General features: G+C 38.2%; 1 protein-coding gene across 16 annotated transcripts; it reads right to left on the minus strand.

Annotated features, from left to right (window-relative positions):
* Nucleotides 1-33: 33 nt before the first annotated feature.
* Mff (mitochondrial fission factor) lies at nucleotides 34-24,999 on the minus strand. 16 transcript variants are annotated; one of them, XM_040753203.1, is made up of 13 exons: nucleotides 24,824-24,999; nucleotides 22,007-22,115; nucleotides 21,129-21,303; nucleotides 19,770-19,990; nucleotides 17,890-18,059; nucleotides 17,408-17,496; nucleotides 15,438-15,512; nucleotides 12,904-12,912; nucleotides 10,264-10,422; nucleotides 6,741-6,773; nucleotides 5,220-5,279; nucleotides 1,743-1,827; nucleotides 34-830 (listed from the first exon to the last, which is right to left on the minus strand). In XM_040753203.1, exons 3-13 carry the CDS (start codon nucleotides 21,164-21,166, stop codon nucleotides 699-701), a joined length of 1,071 nt encoding a protein of 356 aa, XP_040609137.1. In that variant the 5' UTR covers nucleotides 21,167-21,303; nucleotides 22,007-22,115; nucleotides 24,824-24,999; the 3' UTR covers nucleotides 34-698. The 16 variants fall into 16 exon arrangements, with proteins under 16 accessions (XP_040609137.1, XP_040609141.1, XP_040609138.1 ...); XM_040753207.1 differs by lacking the exon at nucleotides 15,438-15,512; XM_040753204.1 differs by lacking the exon at nucleotides 12,904-12,912.

The following is a 24,999-nucleotide window of genomic DNA, read 5'->3' on the forward strand; positions in this document are numbered from 1 at the left end:
CCATTTGATAAATAAATCTTTCCATAGACATTGTTTTGGTTGACAGTTTATTAAGTACACTACATTTATACCTTATTTTTTAGTTACTTTTTAAATCGTTCACACATGAACTTGGTAAAAACATATTTTATAGAAAACTTAAGAAGAAAATCAGAACAACATATTGCACACAGATAAACTGCTGAATCATTAGGAGTTTTTACACGCCTTCTGTACAGATGATCAAGAAGAGTTAGGTGGCTTGGTTTTTCTTAAGTGCTGCACCAGACTATGACTTCAAAAACATTAATATTGTGATGCAGATACAAAAAGCATCTGTCAAACAAATGGGTTATTCATCTGAGAAACACTGTTTTCTTTTACAGATAGTTTTCTAAACTCACTCTTTATGACTGTCGTTTCTGTTTAGAGAATTAGCTGTACAGTCTGATGAGGCCCAAAAAATGATTTTCTTTAAAAACAAACAAACAAACCTAGAGCCTATTTACAAAACATGCAAAAGGCGAGAGTGTAGGTGCCACCGCAGAACTGGCTGAATGCAGATCAGTAATAGAACAGGCCCCTGTTTTCTGGAAGAAATACATTTTCAGGGCTTGCACTATAAAACGGCATACAATGCAAAGACAGAAACAATGAAGTTTGCAAATCCTTTATATTTCCAGGTGTTGAGACAATATATGTGAATGCTGAGGTTACCTCTAGCGTCGAAACCAGAGCCAACTATTAAGCAGCCAGAATGCTACGGTAATTGAATACATGACCATTTCTCTTTTAGCACGCTCTTTATTCTCCTCTTCTAGAAGTTGCAGACGTCTATTTAATTTGATTATCTAAGTGAAAGACAAATACAAAATAGTACTAATGCATATAGCAATCAGATTTAAAAAATCATACATTAACTTGTCAAAGAAATGATATCATAGAAAGTTCCATTTGGATAAAGATAAATGCAACTACAAACAGAAAACAAAATACTTCCCATAACAGATTAAACTGATTTACACATGCCTCTCCATTTCCATTCTGTAAATGCAAATTAGGGAGTGTGTAAGGACACTGTTGCACTGCGATGTTCTGGTGGCAACAGGGGAGGGTCTATTCCAGCAGGAGCACAGGATACCTGCTCCTCTCGGCCTCCTCCATGAGCCTCAGTTTTATAGTCTTGGACTTGGATAACTGTGTTCTCAGTCCACTCCAATACACAGACAGCCCCAAATGACCTATTATGGCGGGCCCTCTGGTATACATGTGGCATACATAATGAGAACATCAAATATGCCTTCCCTGAATGCCTCTGTTTAAAGATAGCAGACATGCATATTAAAAATAAGCACATGAGAACTAGTTACAAGACAGGGCTCATGGGTAGGGTTCCAAACTATGTATGTAGAGGAAGTCGGAAAACTCAAAGCAGTGATTTCTAAAATGACAGTAACAAAGGTCCCCAAAGTGACTGTCCATATAGCAAAAGCAAAACACACAATTGGTTTATTAGTACATCAAAATTCTTTGATATTTTCCAGATTATATAAGTCATTTTGGTAGCAAAGTTTTACACTGGTCAAAAGCACTTGAGTGGTTTAACAAATCTTTAATAAATATAAGAAAGTTAATTATGGCTTATTAGATAGCCTGAATTCATGGGCTCCATAGCAGAGAAAATACTAAATTATGCAAACTATTACTCTCAAGCATTTCACAGAGATAGGCTTAGGTAGCTTTTTATTTGGGGCGGTAATTACCTGCCGTCTCAACGAAGCTGCATCTACCACAGTCATGTCATCTGATGCTCCTTCAATAGCTGCATCTATGTGTGAGATGCCATACCTAGCAGATAGGATATTGAAACACAAGAGTAAACATCAAGTCATGTGTTGTGTCCTATACTACTCAAAGAAGTATTCAAAAAACTTCTTAATAATATAAATAAGCATTCCCATTTGAATTGACACAAATAAGGAAAGGTAGCTTAAGCCAAGTACCTATGATGCTGGGAAAGATGAAAAAAAAAAAAAAAACTCTTCCTAGATACTTTTTTTTTTCAAGGCAGAAAATGCAGCAATGTTAAAGGAAGGATCCCTGTCTGAAAAGGCCTCAGAACTGCCAAAGACACACAAGAGTTATATATGAGCCATGTCCATGCACCCTTCTATAGACAAAGACTCAATGCCAGGGAATGCAAAGTCAACTACAGATGGAAGACTGATCATATATTACTTTCCTACTTCTGCCTGCCTTTCTTTTGCAGTTTTTCACTTCTGATTTCCACTTACTCTTTATTGTATTCTCCCACAAAAATAAGTATACAATCTTCTAAATCTCTTATAACTATACTTAGCTACAGAACTGGCTCAATAATAAGTCAACAAGAGGCTACATATAAAATAATAATGCTGAAAAATCACCAATACAGTGCAGAGAAAGAAGATTAAATAGTACTTTTGTTAAAATGTATTCATGTCTAAAAGGCCACCTGGGAATACAGCGGCATTTTAGAGATGGTCTCAAACTTGCTATATGGCCATCTATTCTTGATCCTCCTGCCTCATCCTCCCAAGTATTGGGGTTATAAGCATGTACCACCAAGTCTGGCGTTTTAAAATAAAAATAAAAAAATAAGTAGGTAGAAATGCAATTTCCTCCATTTGTCCAGGTTTCTACAGTTTTAAGAAAATGTGAACCTTTGATGTGTGTGTGTGTGTGTGTGTGTGTGTGTGTCTGAGTGTATTCCACTTGAGTACATGAGGAGGCCAGGAGACAGCACTGCATCTCCTGGAGCTGGAATTACTGATGGTGACTATGAACTGACCACACAAGTGCTGGGAAACGAACCTGAGGACTCTGCAAGTTCAGCCAGCATTCTTAACTTGCTAAGCCATCTCTCCAGCACCAGGGTTCTACACTTTAAAATTCATTTTAATGAACACTTTTACTAAGATATATTTCATACACAGTATAATTTATTTACGTGTATCTACTTTATGTTCCATATGGTCATTTCAGTGAAATGACATGGTAGACTTTACAAGAGTAGACTATAACTAAAATTAAAAGTTATTCTTATGTAAGCTACACAGAGTTGGCACATGGATCATCTACTTTAATATTCCCAGCAACTTCCCTATATAACCTTACATAAAGGGATAAAGTAGAATTATATATTTCATTCAGGTATGCTAGTATGTCTATACACAAAGTTCTACTCCTTCAAATGTTAAAAGCACCTTAAATAATCAATGGCATGTACCTCTTTTAGATAATGTACAGCAATCTCTGACTTACACTTTCTCTTATGGCTAGGTCATTAGCTATGTCTTCCCTCTTAGAAACAATGTGTCTCAAAATACTTAAACTTCACCAGTTAAGAGAAATAAACTCAGTTCCTAAGTAGACAATGGAACTGAGAGTTTATAAACTGAGCAAACTTCTCAGAAATACTAAAGCAGAAGTATGAAGATTAGGAGTGTAGCTCAGCGGTCGAACACTTGCTTACACACGCAACTCCCCAGGTTTGTCCTCAGAACCACAACCTGCCGCTACAAATTATTAAATATTAGTGGGGAAAAATATGAGTCAGAGATTTTTCTTTTCTACATTTTATGTTCAAAATAATAAAACTTTTCTCCAAGGTCACACATGAGATGAGTAACTAGAGGGGGCTATCAAAGAATACCAGCACCAGTATCAAAGGTGACTGCAGGGCTGGGGACACTCAGCCAGTAATGCTTACAGTCCAAAGTGGGGAACCTAAGTTTGATCCCCAGAACACATGTTAAAAATAAGAAAGCTGGGCACAGTAATTCCAGTGTCAGGGAGGCAGTGACAGGAGGAGTCCTGTGGTTTGCTGGCAAGCCAATTTGGCCCAATCAGCAAGTTTCAAGCAAAGCGAGAGACCCCGTCTCAAAAACCAAGGTGAATCCATCACCCAAGGCCGACCTTTGGCTCTACATGCATATGCACTTGGACACACACAGGCACCTCCCACCCCCTGCCATACACAAAGGTAAAGGAACGGACAAGCTCATACACATCAACATACACACCACACAAAGGGAACTAACCTTAACAAGGAAACAAAGTATGCATGAAAAAATTATCATTTTAATCTGAATCAACCAGTTTTATAAAGATAATTTTTCATTTGTAAAAAAGTACATAACAAGATGTCATCTTCAATTAAAAACAAAAAGTATGAAATAATTGTAAACAAAAGCTATCTCTCAGAACTAAAAACTCTAACAATTACTGCCATGCCACTCACTGAAAACACCTTCAGAGAAAGTTAAAGGTATTAAAAACAAACAGAAAACTATCAGGGGAAACTAGTGTGGCCTACATTAAGATGAAGAAGAAACGAGCAGCACGTGGTCAGGGATCACCAAGGCAACATGGATGAGATTAACAACAAATGGATGGTTCCCTTTTCTCTTGCTTAGGAACATGCCAGCCTCTTATGACGAAGAGAAACTCACTGTGACAGCACAATTCTACTTAAAGCTGGCTTGGAAAATTAGAGTGGTAACATATGATTAGTGGCAGCATCTATCTTCTGTGTCCTTGCAGAAGATAGGGGAACTACTTGAAGGTTTTGGCCCCTGAGAGCATACATTGTACCTGCTGCTCCTTGTCCCTTCATGACTTGGGCTAAGCATATCTGATAATATGAAAAGGGTAAATACAAGAGACAAAGGCTCAAATCAATAGGTGATAAAAAGATATATACATAAGACAAGCTTTAAGATTATATATTTTCTCTGTTTTAGCATGATTCCTTATAAAGCTATTAAACTACTGCTATAAAGAGTATAGGATATTCTTATCACACTATGCCATAATTTTTTGGGAAGGGATATTGATACAGGGCCTCACTATGTAGCTCTGGCTGGCCTGAAACTCACTATATAGATCAGAGTGGCCTCAAAATCATAGAGATTCACCCACCTCAGCCTCTTGAGTGCTGGGATTAAAGACATGTGCCACAATACCCAATCATAATTTTAATTATTATACAATGTTCTCATACTCTGGTAGACAAATGTCAGAACTAATTATCATCTCCATTCTTAGCAAAATACAAAATTTCTCCTAGGAGAAAGCTGCAGAGGCCTAGGCTGTATACATGTATACAACCATGGCTATGGCATGCATTACGATGTCCTGCACAATACAAGTTCCATCAAATATGTGTGCCCTTTGGTAATCACAAAGTCTCAAGTTACCTGACGTTGTCATGATGTGGATTAGAAGTGGCGGCAGCTGACCCACCACGCAACACAGGTCTAGGGCAGGTTTTTGCAGAAGACACAAGACAGAATCAGGAAACAGAGAAGTACAAAAATAAAGCAAAAACAAGACAAATAAATGTCAGATAGGATTATATTGTATGCTTCAGTACAATATAATATCCCTCAAATGCTTTGAAAATCCTCGTCTCATGTGTCCTCCCCATTGTAAATGACATTCATAATTTAACACTTCATAATTAAGAAAAAACAAAAGAACTAACATGACAAAATAGCACCAACATATAATTCTCTATGGTGCTGCTTAAAAAGTGTAATTCCTCTTTTCAAATTGGAAAAACAAAGTCACTAGCCGCTTTAAAAACATAAAACCAGCACCTGCATGATCATGGTTGCTCATAAACACAAATGAGGAATTTAAAGAAATACCCACTGCCCACAATTCCTTCCCTCTTGCTTCATTAATTCTGATTAGTCAAATAAGTCTTATGTCTTAATGCAGCTGGGTCGGTTCAAGCACTGAGCAGGAAAAAAAGAGCTGAGAAGATCCAGGGACTCAGAAGTGCAATCAGTATGTGAGTGCATCTGAACTTGAGACAACCACGAGTGACATACAAGGCTGCTGCTGAGGACCAAGGTGCACCGGAAAACTTTGTGGGGCTTCTCAATAGTCTCAGAACATGCTTTGGTGTGAGAGGACAATTAGTCTCCTACCTGGTTAAGTTGGAACCTAGCCAATTAAATTGGTTAAAATCAATAAACATTCTAAACCTCCACCAATAATCAAAGAGTTGAGAGGAGAGCCCATGTAGGGACACTTTTTTAGTAATCAGGTTTGCCTCACTGTACCTGTAATGCCAAGTATCACAGGGTCTAGAAACACATGTTCTATCCTTTTCTAACAGTGTAACAATTTTGGGATATAAACCACTATTTTTTTTCTGCTTTTAATTTTTTTATTTCTTTCACATAAGGTCTCATACTACACATTGGCTCCAAGTTCTTTGGAGTTGAGGATGATGTCGAACTTCTGATCCTCCTGCCTCTACACCCTTCATGTGGAGCTGGGGAGCAAAACTGGGGCCTTTTCAATGCTAATCGAGCACTTCAACTGCTCTACAATCCTAGCTCTAAAGTGACTTTTTTTTTTAAACAACTCAGTTTATAAAGGAAAAATTTAATGCCGAGTTTCTGTGTGCCCTAAAGTGACTACCAGTACCTTTAGGCTAGAATAAAAGGGCTGATAAATCACACACCCTTCAGATAGGTTTTTAAGTCTTACTAACTTCTAGTTTGTGAAATAAGGAAAACTATGCAACTGTAGTTACTTAAATTATAAAAACATGAGAATGGCTAATGAAATGAAGCCACTCCTGTGTGCTGCCTAAAGGTTTTTAAAGAGTGTGATAATATGGCCAAAATGATCTGCCATACTGAACATATTCCACCACAGAGATTTCCCTTTTACAAATGCAGAGCAAGAAACAATACAGTTACCTTTCACAACGTATCTCATTTTGTCTTCTCTCACTGGCAATTGATACATATAATATAAAAGTAAATTAGACAGGTATTTGGCAAAGTTAGAAACTTCATTTAAGCACCAGTTTCTACCATAAGAATGATTTAATGTTAAAAGAAATAGTTGAATAGTGTATTTTGTAATTAGAATGGCAAAAGGGAAGGAAATCTAAGAGTACCAAACTTTAGCATTAATTTGTATACTGACGTTTTTGAGTAAATGGTCTAAATTAAGAGAACGTATTTCTTTTCTATAAAAAATCAACTATTATAGTAATTAAACAGGTTGATTGGAGGACCAAGTATTAAGCATTTTTTAAGAAGAAAAGTTAGATACTCTATGAACTATGATCTTCCATGTTATATATTTTATGGATATTTGCCAAAAATAGAAACCATTCATATACTGGTTTCTTATTCTACTCATTCAAAAACTAGTACAACCTGCTAAAGAAAAACTAAAAATAACCCAGCCACCCCACAAAAGTTTATGCACAACTCATATATTAACACTTAAATAATGCTTTACATGTAACAGATTTAGGTTTCTCTAGAAGATGTTACATTTTACACCAAGAATGAGATGTGCAGCTCTGACAAAAGGATGGGCAATTTCTGCCCAGCAAAAGACAAGTCTTAACAATGCTTTACTGCTGTCACCTGGACAAAGAACATCTAATCCTCATTCCTGCTATTTTGGTCAGTTTTTCAATGTTCAGCACTAACTTGTGTGTATGAACTTTTGTAACAGTATCTAGGAATTCACTTGGTTTTTGTGCTTAACTCTGATTTTAGATTACTCGCATCAAATTCACCAGAGAAAGAAAACACACACAGTACAGCATAAAGTGCCATTTAACGTACAAACTAAAAATAGTTCTTATGCTGAGAAACCAGGAATCTGCATCATTTTACAATAAAAACCAAACAGGAAATTCTTGCTTTTTCTGACAAATACTTCTATAGTTTAAACTTGCTGTATTTAATGTGCAGTCCCAAGGGCAAAGATATTTCATTAACACAATAGCCAGGAGCAATAACACAGAAAAGAAAAAAATGATGAACAGCAAGGAACATAAAAGCGCTGAAAACTGTATAAGCAGTATTATTTTATAATCATGCAAGTAGAACATTATCCAAATTTCACATTCCCATTTCTTTGAAAAATTAGGCCAACCTCTTCCATACAGAAAGAAAAACTGATTTAGCATTTAAGATTCTGATTAAACTTTGTATTATTAAAACAAAGCCAAAACAAAAAAACCCTTTTGGGTAATAAAAGCACTGGTGAGGCTGAGGAGACCCTATCTAGAAACTATGTAGCTCTGGCTGACCTGGAACTCACAGACATCAGTGTCTCCTGAGTGCTGCTGGGATTAAAGGCATAGCCACCATGCCCAGCTCTCTTTTGATTTTTGATTCAAAGTTCTACTCTGTACCCTAGGGTTGGCTGTGAGCTCAGGGAAATCCTCCTGCCTCAGACTCCCAACTGTCGGAATTAAGGTATAAGCCATCACATCTAGAGCTTTCTTTGAGAACGTTTATTTGGATTAATATGATAATTTTGAAGTCATTAGTTCACTTAATGTTCCAAGTAGTTTTTCATAGTAAAAGCATACAAATTTTACACTGATAAATAAGATTCAGATTTTGTATGCTTGAACTTTAAGCAGTTTTTTTCTCACACTTCTCCAAGTGCCACATCACTGCATCTGAGCTGTGGGTATGTTGGCAGAAGGTGGGACAGTAACAGCGGACGGCAGCTCTGTCATCCTGTAGGTGATTTCACCTACATATGACTTTTTCATCCAGATGTCTTCACTATAATGGCATCAGACATGATAAATTCTGACCTATGAATGCAATCTCTTCTAAGGAGTTACTATAACGAGAAGGCTGAAGAAGAGATCTGGTGGAGGAAAAAAACGGTGTGAAAGAAGGTGGAGACAGCCTTTACCAATTTGAGCTCCTAAGGTCAATGTTTTGTTCACTATCTCCAAGCATCTCCACCTGCACCAAAAAGGAACTCTGAAGCCATCAACCCCACATTCTAAGTAACGGTGAAGGGCAGAAGACTTGCCTCAAGAATCTAGGCAGCCAAGTATAATCCCTCTTCACCTTCTCAACAGATGAGGAAAAGTAGGTCCAGAGAAGAGTCACAAGTTATATGCTTAAGGCCAGCATGCAGTTGGTTGTTGAGTGGAGAATCAAGACTGAATGAGTGATTCCCTATATCTACACCGCTCCTTCTGAACCCAGTTGATGCTTATCGCTTCCAAATAGTCAAGAGTCCACGAAGCTTCAGAGAGCAGAAAAGGGACTCTAAACCCTTGAAAGAAAGAAATGAACCAACAACTAAGAGTTTATGTCTCTCTCTCTCTCTCTCTCTCCACACACACACACACACAGTATTTATATTTATATAATTTGTCTTTGATGCCACAGGCCTTAAAGCTTTTTTCACTATAGTGTGAAGTCTTATGACCCAATACACACCGTTATGTCAACCTGGGGGGACACAGAAGGCCTTGGATCTACAAAATAAGTATCCAGACACTGCTGGCGCAGGTGAAGAGCTGGTTCTAGGAGGACTAAAGACGCACCAAGAACAAGTTTGTTCTGAGCAAGCCAGACACATCAGGTTAAGAAATTAAGGCTGAACTTATTGGGATTAATTCAAATCTGCAAACACTAACAGTCTAATAAAACGAAGACAAAAGTGCAAACACCGACTTTCAAAGCCACTAGACCAATGCTCAGAGCTGGAGTGAAGCTTATCTGACTGTCCCACATGATGTCAAAGCTCTGGGACTCCATTTTTTTTTTTAAATACTGTAAGCTAACAAAGCAAAGAACAAAGATGTATTAAATGATTGAAAAAATTTACTTGTTTAAACAAGCTGAAGTACAATTCTAATGATACTACGTGGAGATGTTCAAAAGTGAGGTGTTATCTGTAAATATATTAAAAAATACCAGCATTATCTAAAAAATGGTAATAGCACATAGCATTTCTAGTATGGGCCTAGAATCCACAGCTCTTAGGAAAGTATATTGGGAGCAACAGCAACATCTCCTATCTGCTTTATTTCTTCACTCCTATCACTAGTATAGGTAATTCAATCAAATTAAAACAACTAGTATGCTCAAGTCCTAGATGTTACACTCAGTCCAACAGTCCCTTTACCATATTTCCGAGTGGAATCAAGCACTTAGAACAGGCCAGCAAAGCCCTTGAAAAAAATTGTTACACTTCTTATGTGCAGAACTACATGCCTTCCGCAACAATGCCTTCCGCAACTGAGGGAAAGCTAACATAATCTTGTGAAATGTGAATTTTGGACAATAATTTTCAAATGAAAAGAAAACAAGCAAGCCATTTCAAACCATTGCATCTTAGAGACTAAAAGGAGCAAACAAAAAAGACAGCACCACAGTCCACTAAATAAGGAGCCAAAACATACGTAACAAAGCGGCAAAGCCACTGACGGCCAGTCACCTGCGATTTTCATCCAGCACATCCAAGATCTGCTGGTAAGCCCTACGGGTAGAAGACTGGATAAGCGACAAAATGCCACGGGCGGAGGAAAGACTAGCTCCATCTTCAGGTAGCATATGGGGAGGACAGACCCGAGCCTGTGGTGGCGATGGTGTCACACTGTTCATATAGCACAGCAAATGAAGAGAAAAACACTCAAGTCAGATTTTCATAAAACTTCAGCAGACAGAGCAGTTTTTAATCTGTTTTCTTGCCCACGTTTCCCACCCTCAATCTACCAAGAGAACAAACAGAAAAAGTTAAAAACACTTGGCATTGTTTTTACAAAGCAGCCAGGATGTAACACCAGTGATCGAACTGAGCAGAAGGAACAACTGGGAGGAAAGCATCTAGCGATGAGTGGGCTCACGTCACGTCACGGCTTGGTACCAGACAAAGGAGGCATTGCTTACTCAGTATCATTCATCTGTGTCAATTCAGTAAAGCAAACACCCAGGAATCAACACTGTACAGGACTTACGGATGATGAAGAGTGGGACACAGAATTCTGTATGTAAATATCAACATCTAAACACATGAATCCAGCACGATTTCACAAAGACACCATTTCAAATACTTCACAAAGACAATGAAACAAGCTGAGTTTATGATGGGAAATAAATTAAATGATGAGCTAAAACCCCAGAGAACTCTAGTTGCATTTTGATTGTTTAATTAGCTAACTGACTAAAACATAAAACTACCCAGGTCTGGATTTACAAGGAAGGAAGACAAGTGCACTTCTAAAGTTATCACGATGGCAGATGAACAACTATTTGGCTTCTCAGTGACAATAATCTGATTATTTATTCCTGCATTAAGGAGTTGAGATTCACAATTTTTTAAAATATATATGTGTGCGTGCGTGCGTGCGTGCGTGCGTGTGTGTGTGTGTGTGTGTACTGATCACATTTAGACAAAGCTATTTATATAGTTCTGGCCTAAATTCTTAATATCTGTGTTGGTATCTTCAGAGAACTGTTTAAGACTGAAACATTTAACTGATTTTTCCTTTTACAGAAACTCTAAGTCAAGCATTCAATAGTTTCCAGAAGCAAAGCACATTAGGGTAATCCTCAATTTTTTTTTTTTTTGAGCCAGGATCTCATTATGTAACCCTGGTTGGCCTGAAACTATGTAATCCAGGCTGGTCCCAAACACAAGAGATCTGCCTGCCTCTGCCTCAGTGAGAATTAAAGTCATGAACCACCAAAGCTAGGCTAATTTTAATCTTTGTGTATGACATTCAAAAGAAAAAAGCAGAACCATGATGAATGGCTGCATACAGGAAAAAATCTTCTGTGTGATCTCCTAGTCTGGAAACTAAAATTTAAAAAAAGTAGGAAAATTTTGGAAAGGAAAGTTACAGTTACCTAATATCCTGAGAGTTTCAAAAGTAAAACACAACCTTTAACTTTGTAACTCTCAAATATCTTTATTATCTAAAGAGAAAGGTGCCATAAATATGAAAACTGCACTTTCCAAAGACTAGAAGAGAAAAATCTAAGTCAAATCTTGGCATATACAGAAATTCTAGAACTTGGCCTAATGATGTCAAGACAACCTGAAGTTTCTAGATGTCAGTAGAGACTGGAAATCTTCTGGGGGAAAAAAATCAATGTATAATCTTAAATATACATACATACATACGTATAACAGTCACTGTATAATCTGATTCACAGGACTTGGCAAACCCCATAAAAACAGTCTAGCACACCTGGGGGCAAAACAACAGGAGCAACAACAGAGAGGGAGAGAGGGAGAGAGGGAGGGTGGAGAGAGGGAGAGAGGGAGAGAGGAAGAGAGGGAGGGGGAGAGAGAGAGAGAGAGAGAGAGAGAGAGAGAGAGAGAGAGAGAGAGAGAGAGAGAGAGAAGAAAAAAAGGAGAAAGAAAAGAAAGCAGAAGCAAACTAAACAAAACTAGAGGGCTGGAGTGCAGCCTATGTGTGGGGCTTGCACATAAACATCCTTTGGACAGAACAGTGAAGCCCTGAAGGGCCTGCATGCAAGAAGCCAGGCTGAGCTCATGTTCACAGATGTCACCAGGGGCAGGATTCTAAACTGAAGTTCTGTGTCACTATTTACTGCACCCTGGGGATACTGGGGAGTAGAAGGGGGGGGCATTGAGGTTGAGACTCACAGCAGGCAAACTCCTAGTGGAGTCACCCTTCCCCCCTGCGGCTGAAACACAGGGAAAAATAAGTTGACAGAGATGGAAAGACAGACTGATATTCCAATAGAGGAAGAAAGAACTGCCCATGTACACCACCTCCACGGGAAAAACACATTGCTTGAGAAAGCTGGCAGCAAAACTGGCTAAATTTTGTTAGGCAAGTTTCAAATTAGCACTCCTTCTTTAATTTTAGGGTTCACAATGAACATTTCTGTATATCCCATTAATAAGTAAACTAGCTATAGAATGAGGGTATTATTTATTTTTAGTATTTTGATTTAGAATTGTAAAGCAACAATGTCATTTGGTGGATTCCAGATTTATAATAGTTTAATGGATTTTTCTCATTAAAATATAAGAAAATAAAGTTATTTACTATTTAAATTAAAAAAGCAGATTTAGAACATCACTCACTGGTAGAGTACTTACTTAGCATATCTGAGATGATCAGGTGGAAGGAAGGGAAGGAGAGAGGGAAAGAAAAAGCAAGAAATGAGAGGAGAAAAAGAAATCTGAATGTACATGCATAGGGAAGGAGTTATCACCTAATAAACTAGTCAAGCACAAACTAACTTTAGATCAATGGCACACAAGTTTCTGCAATGAACAGAAGGCTGGATTCTAAAATAATCTACAGGTCCTCACTATATTCCTAATGACTAATTTTAATGCATATCAGGAAAATTAATAAATAAATATAAATTCTAAGTATCTCTTCTAATTCTAAGATTCTATGATCATATGAAATGTGATATGGTCATAAACAAGAAAAAACTCATATGATCTTTAACTAATTTAATAGAAATATTTATGTATAACAGTAAATGATGAAGCCCTGCAAAACAAAACAATGCCCTAAAATTCTTCCCCCAGTGCCATGGATAAAATTCAGGAACCTATGCATACCAAGCAAGTCTGCCCTCTACCAAGCTACATTCCCCGATCATGACATGAAGTAGTATTCAATACTACTAAAGCATTTTTTTTCTGGCTGTTTCTCAAAGAAGAATGAAAGTTTCCAAGCTTGGTAAGAAATTTAGAAGACAGACCTCTAGACACAGAAAAAACAAAAAACAAAAAACCTAGAACAGGAAGGACTACTTTTAAGGTGATTAATTATATTGTAAGGTGATAAAATTATAGGAATTGGGAAAATAAGTTAGCAACTTTAGGTACTCTTGTGTGCATTTTAAACAATAAATTTCACTGAAGTCAACAACAACAGAAAAATAGCTTTACCACTCTAACAGAAGCTATAACATCCTCTACTGGAATCAACTGTGGAGGGACAGAGTGATTTTGGAGTTAGGTTTTCACCTCTGTCCACTCACTATCTAACCAAGGTTTAGTTACGTTTTTGTTTTTATTGTTTAATTTTTTTTGTTTGCTTTTGGTTTTTCGAGAGAGGGTTTCTCTGTATTGTTTTGGACCGTGTCCTGGAACTCGCTTGGTAGACCAGGCTGGTCTTGAACTTACAGAGATCTGCCTGCCTCTGCCTCCCGAGTGCTGGGATTAAAGGCGTGCATCACCAACGCCCAGCTTATTGTTTAATTTTTGACAAGTCAACTATTATAAAAAATACAAACACATTGCAAAGCACTAAGGTCAGGTATTTAAACAAATACTGCCTTGTACATAATTTAATAAAATAAAATGCTTCTACTAATGTTATAAAACAGCAAAATCCCATTTAGTATTTTAAATAAAAGTTTTAAACTTCTGAAGAAGCACTCATGCTTACTATGCTACTTCATTAGTAACAACTCTATCTCATGCTCACAGACTCTTACACATAAGGGTTAAGTAAACAATGGCTAGTCAATGTCAGAACGAAATGAGAATCAGTGACTTGGCACAACTCATTTTAAGAGGAAAGTTCAAAGTAGGAGAGCTCTCTCCACAGGTTTTCATAGGAATGATGTTTCTCAAACTGTGAAGTTCATGTCTTTGTTGAAGAACTAGCCTGTTTACATTTCATTGAGACACAAACTCTGCTAATTTCTCTGAGACCTTTAATTAATTAATTTTTATTTTTTCTAAGCAATGTCTCAGCATATATGTCCTGAAACTAATCAGTTTGTTTTTCAGGCTGGCCTTGAATTCACAGAGCTCTACCTTGTTCTGTAGGGATTAAAAGTGTGTCACCATACCTGGCCTCTTGGGGACCCTAAACAGAGAGAACCATAATTTGCTGTTACTGAGGCCACTTAGTAACTCTTAGAAGCATTGCAAGGAACCAGAGGAAGAGATGAGTCGTTGGCCGTCAGTTTGGTTTCCCCAGCTGTTTGGGAACAGCCATGACTGCATGCATGGGTGTGTGCAGGCTGAGTACTGAGTCTGGGAATCGAGAGCCTTGCACATGCTAGAATTTTTACACTTCACACTAAAATGCTTCACTGTCAGGATGGGCAGCCATTCTTATACAGTTTGCCATGCTTATAGAAACCAAGAGTTTAGTGATCTCAAAGGACTGCTCCAAACATAATTTTCCACAGGGAAATAAAAGAAAAAGAACATAAACAAACCAAACCCACTCCCCGCAAAAAAAAAAAAAAAAAAAAACAATTTCAATGACAAACCAGTGTTAAGACTTCATTTTTCTCTAGATTAAAATAAAACAAGGAAAGATGTTGAAGTGTAAAAACATGACTGGGTTTGCTGAACCTTGCTAAGTGTAATCTGCAGAGAACTCATAGGCCAACCAAAGCAAAATTCAGAAAAGTACAGAAAGTATTTCATTTTCCTTTCATCTATATCCCAAAACATAAAAAACTTCCTTAGAGCTGCCCCTGGTCCCACTTAAACTATATAGTGACAGTTTGAGAAATCCTGAGGGAGAAGTACTAGAACAGAGAGTTAGGGGATTATATATGAGTTACATGGTAAAACAGATTAGTATTAACATAAACCTGCAAAATTAAAGCAATCCCTTCTTGGGAAAAATAGAGCAGATAAAATCTTACGTGTACTCCGGTGTAGAAATCGATGCCTGGAACCTTGAAATTTTATTTCTTGGGGCAGAATCTGATCTGTGCCACCTTAAATAATAATTATGCTTCTTTTACATATTCAGCTTTTATAACGAAGAAAATGATTCTACTATGATTCTACTGTCACAATTCATTTTTGTGACAACAATCAACCTCACTGCTTCTTAAAAGTGATTAAGGAAACAAAGTCCCTGCCCATTTAGATCTCTTTATGAGTTGTAAAGTAAGCTAGAGTGGAGACAGACAAAGGTTCATGCATAATGGTTCATACTATTCTAAAAAAAACCAGACTGAAATAAGGGAAAGTTCAATAATTACTGTAGCAGATGTAAACTATAGCTGCATGGATTGTTTCTTACCTATTGAACAATGCCCATTTTATGTACATTATACAAAGCCCTAAGGTTAATCAGACATAGGAAAATTTTAAATAGGAATACAATTATAAATTATAAAATTAACAAAGGTATGAGAAGAGTGGGCAAACTTCTATTAATCTCAAGATCTTTGGTTTTATTGATATATAGAAAATGCCATAAAGGCAATTTAAAGAAAATTAGTTAACTATTAACCTTAGTGCTCTCTGTATATGTTCCTCATAGCACTAAGGTTAATAGTTAACTCAGGCATCAATACTATATACTTTGTGAAAAGGTTATACAATACCGAAGTAATCACATTTACTTTTTTATTTTTATTTTTTTTCCGAGGCAGGGTTTCTCTGTGGCTTTGGAGGCTTATCCTGGAACTAGCTCTTGTAGACCAGGCTGGTCTCAAACTCACAGAGATCTGCCTGCCTCTGCCTCCCAAGTGTTGAGATTAAAAGCATGCGCCACCACTGCTAGGCACATTTTAATGGTATAAAAGGTCAATTAAGAGCCTAAACAGCAAGTCACAACTGAAATAGTAGAAAAGCCAATTAGAAGATTCTTTTGCCCTACAAAGTATATATTACAAGTAGAAAATAATTAGAGTTGTTTTACCCACGTTAGCCATAAGATTACATTGTGGAGTCTTTTTACTATGTGTATATTTGGAAACAATTTTAGAAAAATGAGTTTCATGGGTCTGTTGACATCTGCCAACAAGACACTTTAAGAAAAACATACATTGAATTATTTTTTAAAAATCAAGATAATAATGGTTGAGCCTTTCAGACAGTCTTTCATAAAGGAGACATATATTCATATTAATTCAACTTCTTCCTATAGATCTCTTAGGATAACTGCAGCTACCATGAGACTCTCCATGGGATCCCTCAGGATAACTGCAACTACTGTGAGACTCTCCAAGCAATTGAAGAACTCAGTTTTCCCTTGCACCCAACATAAGAGAACAGAGCAAAGCAAAAACTTACATTTGAGATACAACTTCACTGACTGGTTAGAGATGCCAGTGAATTTGTTCATAAGGCTTCTTTCAAAGCAAAGACAATAGTCTTCTCAACTCTGAATATTAACACCCTGCCCTCGTAAGAGCCCATTCTGCACCACTGTACTCTGTAGTAAGGTTTAAACTACAACTTAATATGGTAAACTGTAAGGATGTGTACCATGCTCTAGATATTTTGTAAGCTCTCAAAGGAGATGTGTCATCGCCTGATATTTGCTGAGTTCCCAGAGAAGCTAACATGATGCTTGACATCACAAAGGGTTCCTGATGAGTTCATGAAGACTGACCAAAAGTGAAGGAGAAAGACTATTCACTTTCCATAAAAGTGACAGATACACAGAAGAGAACAGGACTGAAAAATTGTCACAACAAAGTTGTCAGATTGTACGACTACAAAAAGTACAAGTACAAGGTGATATCCACTGATGTAACACAGATTTTAAAAACTATTGAGATTTAAAAAAGGTATGTACAGACAAAACACAGAAGAAAATCTACAATGATTTCTACAAAAAAAAAAAAAAAAGAATCAATGCTGTGATTCTACTCACATGGAATCATTTCTGACCAACTGTCCATTCTGGCGAACAGCATTTTCACTCATGGAACGTTCTCTTTTTAGCCTGCCAACTGCTCGGATCTGTTAAGGCACAAAAGAGGGTAAGGGACAGAATATTTTTAGTAGCTTAGAAGTTATTGAGCATTAAAAAAACACAGAAAACTTCATCCAAGGATACTCACAAAACTACAAGGAGCAAAAAAAAAAAAAAAAAAAAAAAGCAAAAAAAAAAAAAAAAAGCAAACCAAGAAGCCAAACCTGTGCATTACAGACAGGTAAGACTTGGTTTTAAAACTTTATTCACCCCGCCCTCATTTGTGTGTGTGTGTGTGTGTGTGTGTGAAATCAACTGATACAATATTGCCATATGGAAAAGCTTCTATCATATATATGGCTAATGCGCGCTTCACGTCTTAACTCTTCTTTAACCTTTCCCTATATTCTTTCCAACATAGGGATGGTAGCTGTACTTACTTCTTCGTTTTGAGGAGTTGGAGGTGGTCTTTCTAAATCCAGAAAATCTAGTGGTCTCTCACTCAGGGTGAGCACACGTGGTGGTGTTTTCAGTGCCAGAGGTTTAAAGGGAGTAGACTGGATAAGGTCAAGATCTGCTGGTCTTGAAAATGAAATGTCTTCATTATTTCCTAGGGAAATAATAGGGGGAGGGAGAATTTCACAGTGCTGTTCATTAAGGCTTTTTACCCTCTTGTCAGATTTGTATTACAACCTACCTGACAGCAGTAGTTTCTTTTTGGCATTTTATATTTCATAAATATTAACACTGTGGTGCATAAATTATTGTGTGCGTGTGTGTAATGAAACCAAACAAAAAACTCAAGCAACCTGTCTCTAAGTAATAAAGAACTCTTACAACATGAAAAATTCCAGATTGGCAAAACATTTGAATACATGAATATGAGTTCAAAATATTAGTTTGAATGACAAATGTCCCCTGTAATCTTGGTCACATGTGAGCACTTGTTCCCCAGGTGAAGGCACTATTTGGGGAGGTTAGGAGATAGGGGCCTTGGTGATGGAAGTATGGCAGGGGAGCGTTGAGATTAAAAGCCTTCCTCCATTCCCAGTTCTCTCTGCTCTGGGCTTGCAGTCGGAGATGTGAGCTCTGGGCTTGCTGCTCCAGACACCACACCTGTCTACTAACATGCTTCCCCAAATGACAGTGGTGAACTTTTATCCCTCTAGAACCATAAACTTAAATAAACCCTTCTTTCTATAAAGTGCCTTGGTCATGGTGTTTATCAGGCAATAGAAACGTAACTAATACAAAAAGTAAATAAGTCAAAAACACATGCATACATGTTCAAAATTATCAGTCACTAGGGAAATGACTATAAAGCAACTAAAATTCACAAATGTCATTAACTGAAAAGAAACATGGCACACTATCTGGAAAATAATTTGTCAACATTTTAAAAGCTTACATATTAACTTATAGCCATTTCACTTCTAGAGATATGAAGGTGTATGTACTCCTAAAAGTTTACACACAAATGTATATGTACTTCATCCTATGAATCTCAAAAAGAAAACAACACAAATATCCATTAAATGTCAATGGATAAATCAATGATAACGTATGCACACAAGGTATTACTTATCAATTAACTGGAATGAACACATAATACTTGCAACAATGTGTAAGAATCTCAAAAAAGCATTCCACTAGCCATGGATGTCAGCATAAGCCTGCAATTCCAGCACTCAGGAGTTAAGGCAGGAGGATCCTGAGTGCCTCAGGGATGCATTAAGTCTCTGTCCCAAAATAAAAAATAAAGTGAAAAATAAACTGGGTTTGGTGGGGCAGGCCCGCAACCTGAGCAGTTCAGAAGGATGGCAGGCACAAGGGCTGTAGGCTCTGCAGGGCAAATTCAAGGGCAGCTTAGAAAACTAAACCCTGTTTGGGCAGCAGTAAGGAGAGTTCAGAGGTATAGCATTTGCCTAGAATGCATACGTTCCTAGCATCAAAGCCCTGCTGGTGAAGTTTAAAAAAAAAAAAAAAAAAGGGAGGAAAACTCATTCTTAGTAAAAGAAGCCATGCAAAGCAGAATATATTGAGGGCTCCAGTTATAGGATATTCCAAGAAAGACAAACTCACTGTCTATGTACAGAAAGGAGATCACGGCTCCTGAGAGTTGAAGGACTGAGAATGATGGAGAATGGGAACAGGAAGCCTTTTGAGGTGACAACAATGTTTTGTATCAGGACGGTGGGGTTACATTCATTTATAAGACTTGTGAAAATACCTTTTCTCAATATTTTGAAGACCCTAAAATGTTTATAAAAATAAAGAACTCAAAGTTTTGCTGGAACACTCTCCATCAACAGTGAGATACCTGTAACAACGATCCTCTCTGGGACTTGCATTATCACACTGGCATTTGGAACTCCTTCTTGGAACCCTTGGTCCAGGTCAGCATTTGGTGGTGCTACTTTTAATTTTTCTGGGACCCTCATTCGCTGACTAATACCTTCAGTGTATTCCATTTCATACTGGATTCGACTGATTTCTGCCATCTCAGCAGCAGTGGGAGAAGGAAATGCTGCCCCACTCACCCTACAGAAGGAGGAAATTAAGATCAGGTAACTGCGTGTGAAAATGTCAATCTCCTCTATGCAGTGATGTCAGAAGACAATAGCTTACAGTAGAAAGAGCAAAAGGAAAACAAACAATGAATACACTTTCTTCAACATAAAGCTCTGACTTATCATCTAAAAACAAGCCTTGAGGACACTGATTAGGGGCAAGTTTCTAGAGTATCATATAACCACAATACAAACGCACACACACAAGCATTCTGTATGTAAGCAAATAAGCATGTAAGCAAAAATACAATTCAAAAATGCCTGAAATAAGCTGGGCGTTGGTGGCGCACGTCTTTAATCCCAGCACTTGGGAGGCAGAGGCAGGCGGATCTCTGTGAGTTCGAGGCCAGCCTGGTCTACAAAGTGAGTTCCAGGACAGCCTCCAAAGCCACAGAGAAACCCTGTCTCGAAAAACCAAAAAAAAAAAAAAAAAAAAAAAAAGCCTGAAATAAAGTTAAAAATTCCCAACCAGAAGGCTAAGAGCAGAGTGCAGAGGGAGAATGCTTGCCTAACATGCATGAAGCCCCGGCTCAATCTCTAGAACTGCAAAGAAAAAAAAAGAATTATGTGGAGGACTATTGCCTGGATGTTTTAGCAATAAGTCATAAATGGGCATCGTGCATGAAACAAATCCTCAACAATGAAAATCAGAGCCCAAAGGTAAATAAGGCTAATGCTCAATTTACCAAAAAAAAAGGTATAGCTCCCTCAAAAATCATATAGTGCATATCAAAACTTCTTACTGCAAATGGATGTGATGACTGAGATGTAATGAATGCCAAATACATGACTTACACCAGTAAGTCCTTAATGTACACATTCATTTTAAGGGGTTAAATGTTCACATTATTAACCTACATTTAATATCATATTTATACATTGTAGTTTTGAGAAACATCAAGTATCTTTGATGGGAAAATAGTACAAATGCATTGAGTAACCTTCTAAATTGGAGAGGGATCCTTGATTCTAGGGAGATGTAGTCAAAAGAATGTTGCCCCCAAATAAAAAATGCTAAGAAAAGCATAAAAGAGCTTATGGCGAGCAGCTTTTAAGCTACTGTCTGTCCAACCTATAATACCAGCTCAACTGAAAGAAATGTCACTGACCTTCCTAGTGATGTGTCACTGCCAGTTCTCTTACTCATCTTAACAGAGCAAACACACGTCTACAATAGCTATTAAGTACTGCTACCCTGTAGTTGTTTACTTTACACAACAACTCCCCTACAGATCTGAACTGTTTTTGGAGGTGTACATAACAACACGGACACTGCTTTTCCAGCTGTAAAAAAGAAAGAATAAAAATCAGTATTTCAACAATTCATTTTATAAGAGAACTATGAATAATAGTTATTTACTTAAAAGGGCTTGATTTGAGAAAGCAAATTTCAAATGTCTCAACTGTCACTCTACTGTACCTCACAAGTCAGAAAGATGGTTTTAAGCCTAGTTGCTATTTCATGATTTTGCAGTTAGAGTAACTGAAAGTTCTATCATTACATAAGGAAATGTGTAGTCAGACTGGGGGAAGAATGGCTACCAGAAAACCCCACTAACCACATTCCAGTGGGATATAAAAAAATCATAAAGAAAATGCAAGGGTAAAAGTAAATGCATTGAGATTGCCTAAAAATTTGGTGCATAAGTGGTTTCCTGAAAAGGAAGTCAAATTACACTGAGCTCCCAGCAAAGTATGAATCAAAAGAAATAAAACATTAAAGACAATATAAATGTCTTAACCAAAGGCATTTTTCTGTAAACTATGTTAAGGTAATATACATGTCTTCATCATCCTTTTGTTTTTTTTTAAACCCGAAACGTACTCCAGTACACTCCTTGGATGTTGCTTAGTGTGGCAGACCTAGTCAGATTATGAGTGCCAATTAGCTGCTTTTATTTTTGCGTGAATGTCTGCTTCTTAAGAAACTGACATGCAGATGCCTTAAAGACTAAGAAAACAGAGCCAAAGAAAAAATTGTACTTACAAATGTGAAACAACGGGCTTGCTATTTGGCACTATCTGCTTCTGTGCTTCATATTAAATCCTTAAATTGCTCCAATGTACATGTGCTAGATTGAGAGCCACTTTTGTCCCTAAGGGAGAAAAACAGTGACTGAGAAGCTAGATGATGCCATAATTAGAGACTTAGCTGGAAATTCTTCAAATAAAAGCTACAAAGATATAAAACTTTACAATAAGAAACAAAATAAGCATAGAAAGAACTTCAAGCTCACCACACATTTCAGTTTAACAGACAGGGCCCTGTGACTAGTCACCATGTAAGGCAATGGTTCTTAACCTGTGAGCTGCAACCCCTTTGGGGGGTCACATATCAGACATTCGGCATATCAGGTATTTACATTATGATTCATAGCAGTAGCAAAATTACAGTTATGAAGTAACAACAAAATTATTTTACGCTTGGGGTCACCACATGAGGAACTGTATTAAAGGGCTGCAGCATTAGAAAGGTTAACAACCAGAGATGTAAGGTAAGACATTTCTCTCTCTCTCTCTGTATATGCGTGGTAGATACCTATAATCCCAGCACTGAGGAGGCTGAAGCAAAGAGTTCAAGGCCAGCTTGTGTCACATAGAGAGACTTATCTAAACAAGTACAACAAGGAAGCAGAACATATAAAGAAAATGAAATGTCTTACCTAATCTTACCTTCCACCATCTAGGTTTCCACAGGCAACTTCTATTAATTTCTGTGTATCATTATAAACAGCGCTTTTCCAGCATTTATGTATGTAAAGCACGGGAAAAGCTTAGAGACTTAAGACATTATCTCACAAAATGTGCCAACATCCACCTATCCTTTGCTGAATTCAGATTCAGTCTTATTTACTCACGTTGAAAGGACAACTTCTCTTGCAGTTAAACCACCTACATTTCAAAGTGAATAAAACTTCTTTGTTAAGGTGCAATACTACTGCCTCAGTGTTTTGTTTTTATGTTTCAATAAAACATATTTTTAAAACATTTAATTTAATTACTTTTCTTCTTCATTAAACTGGATACTTGGGTAATATCCTTTGGTGGCAATAAACTTCATTTGGGGCTAAGGCTTTGTCATCTAGAATTTGCTCAGTAGTCACTACACGCGATGATGCCATAGATCCACTTCCTAGGCCATACCTGAACACCAGTAATATTTTCCAGATTCATAGTGATCCCATACACTACACGTAATTTCTTCTCTAACTTGCCTTTAATTTTTTAAATAACAAATTGATTTTTTTGTTTGTTTGTTTTTTGAGACAGGGTTTCTCTGTATTGTTTTGGAAGCTGTGCTGGAACTTGCTCTGTAGACCAGGCTGGCCTTGAACTCACAGAGATTCGCCTGCTCTGTCTCCTGAGTGCTGGGATTAAAGGCGTTTGCCACCAACACCCGGCTCACAAATCTATTTTTAAAGGAAATATTTAATCAATACCTTAGAACCATAAACTTGCTGTATGAATATATGCACATATAACAAAAACAAAACTATGAAAAAAAATGAAGACAAAATGGATCAAAGGCCTTCATGTAAGAACTGCTGAAACTGGGAATCTGCTGGAGGAAAACAGGCAAAACCTTGACGTTACATAGGACAGCTGAGGACTTGCTGCAAAGGGCTCCAAGGAGCCCAGGAAATAACACCAAGAGCTGGCAAATGGCACTGCCTCAAATAGAGAAGTTTCTGGACAAATTAGACCGGAGATTCTATAGAATCTTTGTTGACAGGGGACTCAAACCTAGAATTTTTAAAGAACTCAAAAATTAATAAGAACCCCAATCTCGTATCTATTAACAACAAGAAATCTACTGGAGAAAGGACAGACAGAAAAACCTTGTAAGCCTAAAGAGGTCGCCTTATCGGACAGGAAGGGAGGCAACACACAGTTCCTCCCGGAGCAGCAGCTGAGTAAAAAGTGTGTACTCAGGAACATCAGACACCACCACTGAAAAGTTATCTCGATTCACAAGTCCTTGAAAGCAAAAAAAAAAAAAAAAAAAAAAAAAAAGACAGCCTTCCCCACACCCCTCCTCACTCTTCGAGCTCAGAATAAACACTAACTAGGACTAAACTGTCCTACTGTCCCTAAAGGGTTTTCTTTGGGGAACCTCATTAGTAGCCCATGGGACTGAGGGAGACATTCTCTTTCACGGTCTCCCCGAGGAGGCCGGCATAGCACTACTGGCCTCACGCTTTATTCCTCTCAATTAGAAAGCGCCACCAATTCAGGGAACGCGCTGCTCTTGGCAGAGATGCGCCCAGCTCCTAAGCCAAGACTCTGGTTCATTTTCTCGTGTTTTACAATTACCACAAGGGCTGGATTTTGCAAACGGAGGACGGGGGATGTAAGGGCCCCGGATCCCAGCTCCTCTAAGAGCGAGCCCGCACAGCCACCCGCAAGCAAGGATGTTTTGGCCAGCTCCAGACCTCCCAAAGGCCTTTCTTTAATTACACGGCTTTTACACATACAAACGCGACAGGCTCAAGGTCACACTGTGAGGTGCGTGGGACCGAGGAAGAGATGCTCAAAAAACCCAGGTCCAAGCTTCCAGACGCGCCTCCCGCTTCCTAACCCCGAAGTAGTAGATTTGTTTGTTTGCGTGGTCAGTAAAATCCGATTTTTGTTCCACAGAACAAGATGCCGAGGTAGAAAGGGTGAAGAAGCTGGCCCTAGATAATTGCAGGGCAGGGACCTGAGGACAAGCCAAGGCCGGGACCGCTCTGCCCGGCCTGGAAGACGGGTGTCACGGCCGCTGCGCCAGGCCCTGAGTCCCGATTGGGGAGACTACCGTACTCACCCCGGGCCCGCTGGAGGGTCCCCTGGAGAGGGCCGCCGCCCGCCGGCTCCGGGGCGCTCGGGCGGGCGCTCGCAGAGGCCGTTGGCCGAGCGCACCGAGGCGCCCGGGCAAAGGAGCGGCGGAGAGGCCGCTGCGGGTTGGGACAGACGCGAGAATGTCCAGGACTGGCCCCTTCC

The sequence above is a fragment of the Mesocricetus auratus genome, unplaced genomic scaffold, assembly GCF_017639785.1.
Source record: "Mesocricetus auratus isolate SY011 unplaced genomic scaffold, BCM_Maur_2.0 Super-Scaffold_100010, whole genome shotgun sequence".
NCBI classification, from domain to species: domain Eukaryota; kingdom Metazoa; phylum Chordata; class Mammalia; order Rodentia; family Cricetidae; genus Mesocricetus; species Mesocricetus auratus.